Genomic DNA, 13965 nt, shown 5'->3' with positions numbered 1-13965 from the left:
CAGCAAGATGTACTGTATGTCCCAATCATTGCACTTTATCTTCATTGATAAAGGCGGATGTTTCTTCCGTTCATGACAGTGTGCACGTTGTGGTAACAGACTGACACCTGCACTCTAGGGTGCAGAGGTTTTATTGGCCAAAATGGGTGAAAAGTGATTCGTTTTTAAAAGGCACAGGGAAAACTAAGGATCTAATTAAAGAGGGAGAAGAAACAGTCACACAGTAAGAACAGTGGCAGAGACAACAGCAATGGCAGACCTAGTAATGGCTGACTAGCATGAGAGTCGATGGAACAACCTGGAACACAAACAAATGCAACCTGAAGATATAAGGGAGCAGCTAGCAGCCGTGGTGGCATGTGAAAATACCAGATGACGTACAGGGAGAATAACAGACGGTTAAAAGGTCATATTTGGCAGAGAGACATGCTTTTGTTTGGTAATTTCCTTGAGGGTTGACTTCCTGGTAAACGTCTCTTGTTAACTCAGCAACCTCTCAAGCTTGCCACTCCCCACCCCCCCACACATCCCTTCCTCAGACCAGAGTGGTCAGCTTGTCTATGAGATCGTCAATAGTGTAGACCATGAGCTTGATGTCGTCCTTCTCTTTCATGCGGTGCTGGCCATGTCGCCGCAGGATGACGTCCACGTCAGGACTGAGGACGCGTTCTGCCACCTGCATGGAGATGTGCCAGGGGACGTCTTCGTCTTTGAGCCCGTGGATGAGTCGCACGGGACAGGTGATGGGGATGGGACTCTGGAGCACACAGTGATTTTCTGCCTCACGCAGAAAGTCCATGTTAAATTTGTAAACACCCTCCTCCGAGTGTTTGGTGGGAACTGTCCACTCCCCCTTCTCCTCAAACTCCTTACGTGCCTGCAGATTCCAAAGAGGACAAATCGGTCTTAGAAAACCTAATTAAAAACTAAATGCTTTGCAAACTTTCAAACAAAACAAAAAAACTCATACTGTATTCTATAATATTATATATTCCTACCTCCAGAGAAAGCGAGTTGAACGATGTGACAAGATGATCTGCAGCAGTGGAGATGCCCACCAGTGCAGCGATCTTGTCTGGTCTTGCAATGGCTGCCAGCAGCATGAGCCAACCACCTATACTGGAACCCACCATTATCTACGAGTAAGAAAGAAAAAACATTGTAAATCAAATGATTAATCCGAAACAAATAAATCATGATTTAAAACATTGCATAACGTCAACTCCACTTTCAGGCAGTACCATTGTGTTAGTGGAAGACTAATAACATCCCAGATGTGGTCGCACAGTGCCACTGTCTGGGGGTATTGAGAATTACAAACATGAAATATGAGGAAAGAGGATTTTAATTCCAGTTCAAACTAGAATGGATCTCAGTGGAGCACAAACCTCCATCAAGGCCAAATAACCCTACAAATAAAATTAATGAGATGACATTCCCTTTCCAGCAAACTCAAAATATCATACATACTTGTGAAGTTTCAATTAAGAATTGGAAATTGTTTGAGTTCTGCACTGGGAATGAAATGATTCAAGATGGACAGATTCTTGAATGAACAACTACTTCTCGCATTATATGACAGAGGAATAAAAAGGAAGTAGTCTGCAGCAAATTGACCAAACTCATCGATTTTAACGCCATAAATACATGTGATTACTTCCTGGGTTAAAATGTCTTGAAAGATTAAGAAAATCTATTCCTGGATTGGCCCCATTGCCCGGATGAGCAGCAAACTAAACTGGGTTCCTCCCTGACTAAATGCCCCTTCCGCCATCATGTTTGGTGCAAATCAGTTTAGTACTTTTGGTGTAATGCTGCTGATAGATAAACAGACTTGGGTAAAAACATGATCTCTAAAGAAGAGATAATTACCCATGTCGATATCTAATGTAACCATTTTATTGATTTTCTTATTTGTACCTTTTTGACATTTTGCTGAGTAAAACCAGGTTTTAAAAATGTACTATTAATTCAATATCAGATCTCAGTCGAGTGGTGTCGAGCTACAAGAATCAAACATCAGAAATCTGATAGTGTTTACAAAACAAGCATTTTTGTTTCCTCCTGTCATGATAAAAAACTACCAGAGGCTGCCTGTGTGTAACAGATGTTTTCATTATAAAGAATCTTAGTATTTTTACAATTTTAATGGAAGGTAACACAGACAGTAACTTGTACTCTGAGATCTACTTGCCTATATTTTAAATGTATGAATGTTGAACAAAAATAGTCGAGCAATTGTAGCTTTGAACTGAAATCAATATTTGACATGCTGCTCACATAAAAAGCTCAGCAGTGCCCATTCTTGAAAGCAAGATTTCAGACACAGATAGTGTTTGTAATGCATCAAAATCAACAACAGACAGTGTCAGACTTTTCATTCTGAGCATAGTTTTCATAACCCCATTGCTTACTTAACACCAGTGCTTATGGTCACTTAAAACGAATTACCTGTGGCCCCTCTGCTAACTCATCCAACACAAAAAGGACGTCTTTTTTCCAGGTCCCAATCGTCCCTTCTGCTAGCACCCCCTCTGAGGCCCCGTGTCCCGTGTAGTCAAACCTGGGAAAACATGGATGAAACAGGCCAAGGCCATGTTATCACAGGGTAAAACAAGTATAAGCAATGAGAGGCCGTGGACAAGGTTCATTGTATTTTGCTTATTTAGGACATGGGACCGAGCCTTTACTGTATGTGTTTGGTATGATAAGCCACATCTTTTATATTGAACCACCTATGAGACATATCTGAATGGTTGAAAGTGTTTTTAAAAATATCAATTCTTCTTTGATTTAATCACAGTTGTTCAAACGAGAATTTCAAAGAATTTAATGTTTATATAGTGTTACAGAGGGCTGCTAATCTACCTTAATCTGATGGTAGCAAGACTTCTTCCTTCATTTCAATCCCAGTCCACTTATATAAAACCTAGCCTCATATATTGGCTACATGTGCTTGATCTCTCGTTCTCTCATCAGGAGATGGAGGAGTGTAAATGTGGGTGTGCGGTGGGTGCATGCATTTATTTTGGTTCTTTGCAAATCCTGCGCCTCACTCTGAATCATCCGAGTTGAGTTCAGTGTGTTACATGTATAGATTTTCCCTGATGTGTACATACATATTTTGTTAGATAGATAGATACATGATTGATCCCGAGGGAAATTAAGGCATCCAGTAGCCCACAAAACAGTCAAATACAAGAGCATGAGAATAATAAAAGGTCAAAATAGGTCAAGAATAACTCCACTGCAAAGCTGTCACAACTACTTGAAGTATGAAGTGATTGAAAGACACAAGTAACCAAAGTATCTATATAAATATAGATTTAAAGATAAATAGCTTAAGCTATACAAAGTTGTGCATTATAGACTAACATAGCCTGTCAAATGATGGTATAGCAGACGTAAGAGGGTTTAAAAACAAGATTAAGACTTAAAATACAAGATAAACATAGGCAGCATAGTGACATGGTTACATAGTCACTTTTTGTCGATAATGCTGCTGTTTCTCAGTTTTTTGAAAGACGAAACCCCAGGCTTTAAAATCCCAGAGCTTGTGTGTGTGAAGCAGGTCTGTTGTCATGGTCTGTTGTTACACCTGCATTTCTCTGTGCGTGTGTGTGTCCCTCTTGTGTGTTGTGTGTAACAGTCTTACCTAAGGTACGAGTGACCCAGTGACCTACAAAACTCCTCCAGCGCCTCGGCTTTCTGTCCGTTCATGTTGGAGCCATAGCCCGGGAGGAAGACCACTCCGGGGCTCTTCCCCTTCACTCTCCTGTAGGCCAGCTTTGGGAGCTCCGGTCTGGACGCAAACTGCACTGTGGACTTGTGTCTTCTGTCTCCTGGTGGACACATGGTGGGGGGGGGGGGGCAAAGTACCATTACTATGGGAGAACATGTTATGTAAACCACGGCTATGTGTGCGTCTGCTGAATCAGAAAACACAACTCTGCTGCATCAGAACATCACATCCCCTTATCTGAGATGAAGCCTCTTGATGCTAATTAGCTTCATAAGGCTCCTTGATGCTAATTGGGAAACAGCACATGGACACTAAGGAGACGGTGTTACTCACATCAGACACACATATCAATGACCTTAACATATCAACACACAACTACGCGACACCAGTGAATGACTAAATGTCTTCAAATGCGTTTGAAACCAACGCAATCGGCGCAAAGTCAGCCCACACACGTTGACGCTGCGCCGTTTCCATGCCCTACATTCTAAAGACGACGCAGTGAGCGAGCCACACCCCCTCCACGAGCCCTGAAACGGCCTCGTGTCGAACTCCAGCTTTTACGGACGAGCAGTATACAGATCAGAGAATGTCACCAACCTGCCAGAGGCCTCGAAGATGAAGCTGCGAATCCTCCATGACTTGAAATCTGTGAAAGTCCTCTGCGCCAGCACCTCAGCGCCACCGCAGCCATACTGCCCCGAGACTTCTGAGCGAGTATCGCGAGAGCAGCGAGAGCGAGAAGTAGCAGAATGTCCTCGTTCACCAGTGAGGCCATGAGAAGTTAAATTATATTGTTACACGTTCTATTCATGGGATAAGAGGAGTAAAAATGCAAGGTAGAAATAAAAGTCTAACATTTTCAAATTTTGTCCAATATTCCACTTAATTTCAAAGATATTATTAATAGTGTTGATATCATGAATTATTTCCTTAATACATCAATAATATAACACACTTATATTGGTGTGTGATTAATGAACATTTTTTAATTTCAGTTCGGAGCACAAAACCTCAGCCGCCCAGAATAAATAAATAAAATAAAAATGATTGACAAAGTATTGTCCAGTTATTTTCTACATTTTTAGGTATAAATATAGATATCATTCACTAACATAGCAGTACCAAAGCCAAAATAAGTATATTAGTATTAAATTATACTAATAATGATGCTTATTTTGGTATTGTCAAAATTTTCTATTTTATACATTTTTTTAAATTGTATCTTAGTTGTAGTTGCTACTAAATATAATCCAGCTGAGTATTTGATTCTTCATTGTGACATTTCTGGACAATAGTCGAATAAATATTGATATAATTCCCACCAAAGTAATGTTGTTAGTATTACAATTTCTTTAAAAAATAGGCTGTATAGTATGTATTATTTCAATATTGCAGCTAGTGATGTGGAGCAAATGTCATGTATTTTATAAGATATTTGGTAGTTAAATTAATTAAATTAAATGAATTACTAATAATATTATGGGTTCTTCATGGTTTTGGTTATAAAAACTTCTTAAAATCTAAATTCACTCTGTTAAATGCAGAGAAAATACTCAAGTATAGTGCCTGAAATAAAAAGGTCAGTACAAATGTAATCGGTTTCTTTTCTGCTTTCTTCTGTATTTTTATTGTATTTTCAGTAGACAGCCCCCGAGCAGCCTATAATGAACTGATGGTTTATTTCAGCATCAGTGATGGTTTGATGAAATGTGCAGTGGGAGAACTGGGGAGGCTGTGACAGTCATGTGAAGAGCGTGTGTAACATGACTCAGAGCGTCACAAGCGGAAGGTCACGGAGCAGCAGGACGGAACGGAAGCGGGAGTAAAGAGCCGATCCGCCATTGTGGAATATGGTGAGAGACATTCCGGAGAGACGCTCGTCACTTTCAGATTGACCCGCTAATCACCGTCCGTGGCCGGATCGCACACTTGCTCTTCGACCGCGTCGCCGTCGGAAGAAGCAACCCAGAAGCAGCGGATCGTCGTCGGGGAAGGAAGATCGCAGCCTCGCAGCATTCGCGGAGAGAAGCCGAGAGACGAGCCCGGAGAGAGGCAGTGGGGAAGCCGCGGTCAGTGTCACACACAGCGGATCAGTGTCGGTTCCTGGAGGATGTCTGCGACCACCGTCGATCAGGTTCGTGTGGGGTCGGTGCTGTGGATTAGCCAAAGCAGCAGCGGTGCCGATTGAAACTTTGCCCTCCCCCTCCCCCGTCGAAAGAACAGTTTGATCCGGTTCGGCTCGCCGGATCAAACGGGCTAAATAAAGTCTTTGGATACGTGATAGCTTCTTTAGCCGTCATGTAGGCCAACCGTGCCGCCGACCCAGTCCAGCTTCATCCGGCTGCCAATGCGGCACCGTTTACTGGATGTCACCGCGTCTGACATCCGGTCAATAACGTGAAGCAACCTGTGAATGGCTCCAGGCTGAGGTTACCACACTGCACTGTGTGGTAATCCAGGGAGGATATATCTGTGTGTGTGTCTGTGTGTGTTTCCTGTGCTAATCTGTCAATACACTCATCTCTTGTTTTTTCCATTATTCCAGAGACCCAAAGGACAAGGAAATAAAGGTACGTTTTTTTTATTCTAAACAGGAAATATGATGCCGTGCTGAAACTGTAGTCTGAAAGAAATGTTGACAAGTGGTGGGATGTTGACAAGTGGTGGGATGAAATCGATAGGCGACATATCGTGAGATTTGACACACGATTTCCTTGCACCAAACATCGATTGCCTTGTGGAAGTTGACTAGGACTAAAGAGGAACTAAAATAAGACTTTATGCACTTCCCCATATATGGTTTTATGTGAGTTTGTGTCAAACTCCCCATGTTGCAGTAAATAAGAAAACGTGAACTGCACTCTACCTCTTTAGCAGTAAATATTGTATTCTTCTTCAGTTCGACAGATATCGTGATGTATATGATTGTCTTGCAGCACATTGATTTTTGCAGAATCGCTGCATTGCGATATAATCGTTATCCTGGGTCATTAGTTGTGTATCGTATGGTAAGTTACCCTGCGATTCCCACCCCTAATGTTAACAGTCCTTAGATCTGTGTTTGTTTTTTTTTAAGTACGTCTACTACATAACCTATGACTATAACATTATCTGTATAGTGATGACATGACCTAATGGCCTCTTTTTCCATCCATAGTGCAAAACGGATCAATGCATCAAAAGGATAGTGTGAACGATGATGATTTTGAGCCTTACTTAAGCGGCCAGACAAATCAGGTAACGTATATCATAAGCCTCTTTTCCACTGGTCAAGAAGACCCACTAACATCTGGCTTTTGCCTTCAATGGGAGTGAATTCAATTAATTTGATGCATCGTCCTGATGTAACATGATGTACTCGAGAAAAAAAACAGAAAGGCAAAGTACTAATTGCAATGGAAAATAAGTCAATTGCCCTTTTCTTGTGGGTTTACCTGCATTAAAAAAAAAAAGCTAACTGTGAATGTTGGTGTAAAAGAAGAAAATGTGTAATCTGCTCAATGAAAATCTGCATCTATCGTCAGTTCTCATTTTATAATCTCATACTATCAGCAAACATAAAGCACTATTGTCTCTCCAGTTTGCTTAATTAATTCTTTTTTTCCCCTTAAGCTATCAAACACTGCAACATCCCTATGTGTTTGGTTTTTTCAATTGCTCCGCCTATGATTCTGTATAAAACATTAACTGGTAATCCTTCTCTTCTGTACAGAGTAACAACTATCAACCAATGTCTGACCCCTACATGCCGAGCTACTATGCTCCATCTATTGGTTTCCCTTACTCTCTGGGAGAGGCTGCTTGGTCCACAGCAGGAGACCCCCCCATGCCCTACCTAGCTACCTATGGACAGATGAGCAATGGCGAGCCGCACTTCATCCCTGACGGCGTCTTCAGCCAGCAAGGTGCCCTGGGGAACACGCCTCCCTTCCTCGGCCAGCACGGCTTCAACTTCTTCCCTGGTAATGCAGACTTTTCCACCTGGGGTACCAGTGTCTCTCAGGGACAGTCCACACAGAGCTCAGTGTACAGCAACAGCTATGGGTACGCCCCCAGCTCACTGGGCCGAGCCATAACGGACGGACAGGCGGGCTTTGGAAGCGACACCCAGCTCAGTAAGGTGCCGGTACTGAACAGCATTGAGCAGGGTATGACAGGGTTAAAACTGGGTACGGACATGGTGGCAGCTGTCACCAAAACCGTGGGCTCTCCCTTAGGAGCCACAGCAGGTATGACCAGCATGGCAGCCAATAACCTCCCTCCGTCTGTCAGCTCTTCAGTGCCTAAACCCGCCTCCTGGGCAGCCATCGCCAAGAAGCCGGCCAAGCCGCAGCCCAAGGTCAAACCCAAAGTCAACATGGGGATGGGGGGAATCGCCACCATCCCTCCACCCCCCATAAAGCACAATATGAACATTGGTACTTGGGACGATAAGGGCCCTCTGAATAAGCCCCCATTAGCTCAGACCATGATGCCCCAACAGCCTCTAGTGCAGCAACCTCTCTTAGCTCAGCCCTTACTGCAGAGCCCTCTGCCCCCCCAGCATCAACACCAGCCCCAGCACCACCACCAACAACACCACCAACAACAACAACAACAACACCACCACCACCAACAACAACACCACCAACAACAACAACACCACCAACAACAACACCACCAACAACAACACCAACATCACCAACACCAACACCACCAACACCAGCCCTTCCAACTCCAGTCTCTCCAGTCCCCCCAGCATCCCCAGCATCACCAACATCCCCAGCACCCCCAGCATCCCCAGCATCCCCAGCAACTGCCCCCTGGCCCTCCTCACATGCACCTTTCCTCTCAGCATGGCCCCCCACAGCCCCTGCATCAACAACAACCCCAGCAGCCCGGCCCGCCTCCCAACCGCTGGGTGGCTCCCAGGAACCGGGGTGAGGGCTTTGGTTTTGGTGGGGGGGTCCCCCTAAGTGCCTCCCCTTGCTCGGGAGAGGTGCACCCGGTGCTGGAGAAACTCCGGGCCCTCAACAACTACAACTCCAAAGACTTTGACTGGAACTTGAAAAACGGACGTGTTTTCATAATCAAGAGCTACTCAGAAGATGACATCCACCGCGCCATCAAGTACTCCATCTGGTGCAGCACAGAACATGGCAACAAGCGCCTGGATGGTGCCTACCGCTCACTGGGCAACAAGGGGCCCCTGTACCTGGTGTTCAGTGTCAACGGCAGCGGGCACTTCTGTGGCGTGGCCGAGATGCGCTCACCGGTGGACTACAATGCCTATGCAGGCGTCTGGTCTCAGGACAAGTGGAAGGGCAAGTTCGAGGTGAAGTGGGTTTTCATCAAAGATGTGCCCAACAACCAGCTGCGGCACATCCGGCTGGAGAACAATGACAACAAGCCAGTGACCAACTCCAGGGACACTCAGGAAGTGCCGCTGGAGAAGGCCAAGCAAGTGCTTAAAATTATCGCCACTTACAAGCATACCACCTCAATCTTTGATGACTTTGCACATTATGAGAATCGTCAGGAAGAGGAGGAGGCTCTGAGGAAGGTGAGATGAACGCACACTCAACTAAAAAGATTGTTTGTATGCATGAGACACTTCACATAATTTGGCCTTTAATTCAAACAGAGGCTAGCTTTCACTGAGCGGCTGCTGCAGGCTGCAGCCAAACTGTCGTCAGCTGATCTCCCTCCACCTGCTCTTAGACACAGATAGCAACGTCCGGTCGCCGCGTGACCGTTCTGACGTAAACGGAAGTTCTCCGAGGGCCTGACATGCCACCATTACTCATGAGCAGGTTCAGGAATGTCTGATTCCTCATCAGCCATCTTGTGCTGTTGAGATCGCGATGATCTGCCCAAGTGGAGCTGGATGCATAGAGGTTTCCTGAAATAGCCCACATTCCTGGCATTCCTCCTCTCAGACAAAGGCAGATGTATGCTCTGATCTCCCTTTGAACACCGAGCCGTTCAGCTCTCCGCGGGCTCCTCATGCTTTATTAGTCTTTAACAACATAAGCCCTCGGCCTGCAAACTGGCTGCAGTGTGCCTCCGAGCTCAGCTGTTCTGAAGGGTGGATTTTTTTTTAAAACGTTTCCTTGCAAAAACACATTATAAAGTGCATGATTACATTTGCCTGTGCACACAGTTCTAACAGGCGCACACACTGTGCAAGACGGTAAACTGAAATATGTTGCAGTGGTAACAACAGTGTTGTAGCACCAATGTTAGTTTAAGTAGTAAAACCTCAGTGGGGAGCTACTGCTGTGGAAAACCAGCAGCCGAGGAGAGAATAACACGTTGCCACCGCTGGAATTCAGCTGCAGCCATTCTTAGATCCACCAGTATGCTAATCTAATTGCGTTCAGAAAACCCCCATGACCTGCTCCCTGCTTCCCCCCCTTTCCTCCCACCGCCCCATTGATGCTGTATCGACTCCTCGCCACTGACCTTGTTAATATGCGCCGGGTTACTTTCTCATAAATATTTCAAGTCAATGTTTTCAGGCTTCTGAAAACAACCTGTCAGTAGGAAGCCTGTTTCATCCGGCGCCGTGCAGCCACTGCGCTGTGCAGCTTTTGTGGCCTTGACCTCCTACATGACAGCATCGGCCCGCGTGAGGCCTCACCCTCCTCCGCCTGACAAGGTTAATTGTTCTCAGTTGTTTGGGCCCGTCCTTCCCGAACTTTGAGACATGTCAAACCAGCACAGCCACCTGCGCTGCAGCACTTTCCCAAAGTGCTTTTTAAGATCACTGTGGATCCAAATGTTTGTCCAGGATGGAATTAGCATAACTATTTTGGTAATTAATACATAGAGCTTAGCTGCTTAATTCCCCTGCATGCGCTGTAATAAGCTCGTGGCACATGGGGTGAATGCCAGTCTGCTGTAATGTGTCGTACCAGTAAAGCTGGAAGTTAGTGGGTTGATCTTTATTACTGGAATATCAATTAAGTCTAAGTCCTATTATTATGTCAGGTACTGAAAAAGGAAAATGTAAATTGTTTTTGTAGATTTTATGAAGAAATTAATCGGTTTACTTTCTTTCATTATTACACTGGTTGTAATACAATATATTAATTAGATACTTTAAAGTGATATGATCTTAGGTGTCATAGATCTTTCCCAGATCGCTGACATGGACTCTCACTCCCCAGGGAGAACATAGTTGAGTCTGTGTCATCTGTGCATGAAGATCCCTAGCTTATTTTGACTATTTTTTTTCTTCTTTAATGAGAAAACACAACACATTCTGGAATAGTTGTGATATCTTGGGATTTTTAGAATGCATTTGTTCCAGTCTTCTGTTTTTCTGTAGCACAAGTGGCGACTGATACGACAAGTCGAGGACAGCTCAGTATTTTGTTCTGGAGTCGGGTCCTTAAGTCTCAGACCAACTTTTAAATAGAAGATGGTCTCTAGAGAAACAGAAAGTTCGAAGTATCCTTGCTTCGGTGATTGATAGGTATTCCTCGTCGTTTAAATCACTACAACGAGAGACAACTAAAGACGTACCCAACTAAATAACATATGGTGTGACATATACTGCAACTTGATATTTCAGTCAACATACAAACATCGGTTGGGGTTTCCACGGTCTGAGTTTTAAGTACAAAAGAAAACGCTGAGGAAAGTTTTGCAAACTGGTACTTTCCAAAGAAAAAGAGAAGCCAAACTGTAGAGTGACTGTTCTCAAAGAGCCAGAATAGACAGAGGCCCGTTTGTGTTGAGTCTCCTTTCAACATCACATTTCTATTATTTATTCCTCTTAGTAGTTTTTGAGATGCCCACTTGGTTCCTTGAACAAATAGCAGAGATTCAAAATAAATAGTTGAAACTCACTGAAGCTTTTAGTTGAAATATGAGATTATCACAAACACATTGCTATCTACGTTTATGTTAGCAAATATGAAAACTTTTATTATACTAAAGAAAAAAGTGCAGGAAATATTTGCACTTATGTTTACATTTTAGGTGCGAAGAAGTTTATTTTTTCAATCAAGCTCTACATATTTTATTTATAGTTATTTATTTAAAAGTTCATGGTTAAACTGTAAAATTTTAATGTTCAGCTATATTTCTTAACTTTAAGGGTTTAAAAACAATATTTTAGGGATCGGTACCACATTTTATATATTATACATGAGCCAAAACCGAGGTATTAGATATGTTTTACTCCATAATATCAGTGTTTGCATTCAGGTTCTAGAAGATACTTGAAAGAGAAACCTACTTTCTCGGCGACGAAGGTCATTAGCAGACTCGTAGAAAAGGAGACCAACACAATCGGGGCATTCTATCAGGACATGTTGTTCAAGAAGTGAAATCAATACCGATTACCAACATAAATGAGTTTTGATTATCTCTGTTATCTGTTTGTGTCCCAATGTCTTGTTCTGCTGCCATCCACTGATTATCTCTTCTCGGTGTGTTCTTCCCTCTCTTTCCAGGAGCGCAATAGAAATAAACAGTAACCTTTCGAGCAAGCTCTCTGCTAGAACTGCAACACTAATGATGTAGGACCTTAAATTAAAATTTGCCTAACCAGGAGGGGGAGGAGGCGGAGAGGCTCTCGCAGTCTTTCCCGCTGAAGACGACAACGTTTCGGAACACTTGAACACGCCCATCGATGGACTCATCTGTATCCGTTGACTGGTGCATCAAACCCCCGTGATCCCGTCTGACGAGAAGAGAAGAACCCACCTTGAGAACTCTCGTCTTTAAAGCACTTTCAGTCCTTCTCAACAGCCTCTACCGACACCCTTAACTCTCTAACTCTCTGTTCTTCTATGATTTTTCTTTGTGAGCAACTAACTGACTAACCCAGAGTAGTCAGAAGATTTCACCGGGCTTAATTGTCTTTTCTTTTTTCTTTTTTTAAAAATGCCTCAAATGTTAGGGATGTTTCTGAGCCTTGTTAGCTCCTGGAGAGAATTATGATGATATGTATAAATTAATCTCGTACTTGAATCCGTGTCCAGCCAGTCTGATCGTCCCTCGGACAGAGGCTGTGGATGATTGACGGGCGGGGGGGAAATAATTGGGAAACGGCCATAGTCATGCCAATCATAGGATGTATCCTCTCTCGACCTGCTCCCTTCCTTTCTTCATCTGTTTCCGTGTACTAAAAGATTACAGTTACGCAGCCGGTCGGCACAAGTCGGCCCGTGCATATCTTTTTTTCTTTCTTTTTCTCTCTCGCTTTCTCTCTCTCTTGTGATTCTGTCATTCTGAAGTGCATTTGTCTGAGGAGAAACCTGCTGCTCTGACAGAGCCGGCCGTGGCTTCCTGTGGGCCCGGTGGTTGACTGTCTCTGCTCTGATGTCGACGTACGCCAACGTACCTTTCCGACTCAATCAGACTGTCCGTCCACTGCAAGTCTTAGAACTTTTGGGAGAACTCCCGCCATCCCCTCCCCCCCCCTCCTGCTCGGCTCCACCGGGACTCCCCCCAAAACGGCAAGATATCAACTGCAAGGATGTGACAGTTTTCTCCTCTAGGTAACTCACTAGCTAAATAAAAATTACCCATGTTTAGCGCAAATGTTGTTTTGTGCTTTTTTTGTCTGGAAAATGTTTTGCATGACTTCTGGGCTTTTCACAGCAGCATCACACACATGAAAATATATATCAGCTGTTGGTGTAGGAGCAGATCTTCCCTTTAGGTAAACTTGTGTTTATACAGTTATGGCACCTTCACTTTGGCACATTATTGATAGTGGATGTGAAGTGTGTTGACATTGACCATAAAGTTAAAACATCGAAGCTGTTCAATAAATAGACCAAAAGACGACACCACGTCCACATGTCTGCTATGTGTGAAGCAGACCTGACAATCTGCAGCGGGTTGGTCACAAGGCAGTTGGAACCATACAGCTACCTACAAATACTGAAGCACACACACTTCACTGTAAAAGCTACTGACTCTAATGGAGAAAGTACAGGGAACTAATATAAAAAAATTAAAAAACAGAATCTAAACAATATTGCTGGACATTTCTCAAACAGATATATGTGTTACAGGTTATTTTAATTAATAGTTACTCAGAATTGAGAAATCATGAACTTCTCAAATACTCACTTCACTACACTTTACATTTAGTTACTTTTCAGATTAACACATAAAAGGCTTTTAGCAAGGCCTCTGATATTTATATAATAATAGTTGAGGTTCTTTGACATGTTTCAGATGTCTGTGAACTGTTAGCAGTTCCTCCAGAGACAGTT

At 43.6% G+C, this 13965-nt stretch overlaps 2 protein-coding genes across 3 annotated transcripts; one reads left to right on the top strand and one right to left on the bottom strand.

The window, feature by feature from the left end:
* Window positions 1-93: 93 nt before the first annotated feature.
* abhd10b (abhydrolase domain containing 10, depalmitoylase b) lies at window positions 94-4551 on the bottom strand. The gene is made up of 5 exons (XM_062379082.1): window positions 4343-4551; window positions 3656-3842; window positions 2452-2563; window positions 999-1136; window positions 94-877 (listed from the first exon to the last, which is right to left on the bottom strand). Exons 1-5 carry the CDS (start codon window positions 4518-4520, stop codon window positions 536-538), a joined length of 957 nt encoding a protein of 318 aa, XP_062235066.1. The 5' UTR covers window positions 4521-4551; the 3' UTR covers window positions 94-535.
* Window positions 4552-5530: 979 nt separating this feature from the next.
* Window positions 5531-13282, top strand: ythdf3 (YTH N6-methyladenosine RNA binding protein F3). Of its 2 annotated transcripts, none has more exons than XM_062379081.1 (5): window positions 5531-5814; window positions 6291-6315; window positions 6903-6982; window positions 7458-9287; window positions 12190-13282. In XM_062379081.1, the coding sequence occupies exons 3-5, from the start codon at window positions 6917-6919 to the stop codon at window positions 12211-12213; spliced, it is 1920 nt and encodes a 639-aa protein (XP_062235065.1). In that variant the 5' UTR covers window positions 5531-5814; window positions 6291-6315; window positions 6903-6916; the 3' UTR covers window positions 12214-13282. The 2 variants fall into 2 exon arrangements, with proteins under 2 accessions (XP_062235065.1, XP_062235064.1); XM_062379080.1 differs by having other exon boundaries at window positions 5531-5879.
* The last annotated feature ends 683 nt before the right edge of the window (window positions 13283-13965 follow it).

This window comes from Platichthys flesus, chromosome 21 (genome assembly GCF_949316205.1).
Source record: "Platichthys flesus chromosome 21, fPlaFle2.1, whole genome shotgun sequence".
Lineage (NCBI taxonomy): Eukaryota > Metazoa > Chordata > Actinopteri > Pleuronectiformes > Pleuronectidae > Platichthys > Platichthys flesus.
This window is presented reverse-complemented; position numbering and strand designations above follow the sequence as displayed.

Coding starts and splice junctions, on each gene's coding strand:
- abhd10b (XM_062379082.1), bottom strand. CDS start 4,520: ATGGCCTCACTGGTGAACGAGGACATTCTGCTACTTCTCGCTCTCGCT. Junction 3,843..4,342: donor ATCTTCGAGGCCTCTGGCAG/GTTGGTGACATT, acceptor TGTGTCCACCAG/GAGACAGAAGACACAAGTCC. Junction 2,564..3,655: donor CTGGGTCACTCGTACCTTAG/GTAAGACTGTTA, acceptor ATGTTTTCCCAG/GTTTGACTACACGGGACACG.
- ythdf3 (XM_062379080.1), top strand. CDS start 5,856: ATGTCTGCGACCACCGTCGATCAG. Junction 6,316..6,902: donor CAAAGGACAAGGAAATAAAG/GTACGTTTTTTT, acceptor TTCCATCCATAG/TGCAAAACGGATCAATGCAT. Junction 9,288..12,189: donor AGGAGGAGGCTCTGAGGAAG/GTGAGATGAACG, acceptor CTCTCTTTCCAG/GAGCGCAATAGAAATAAACA.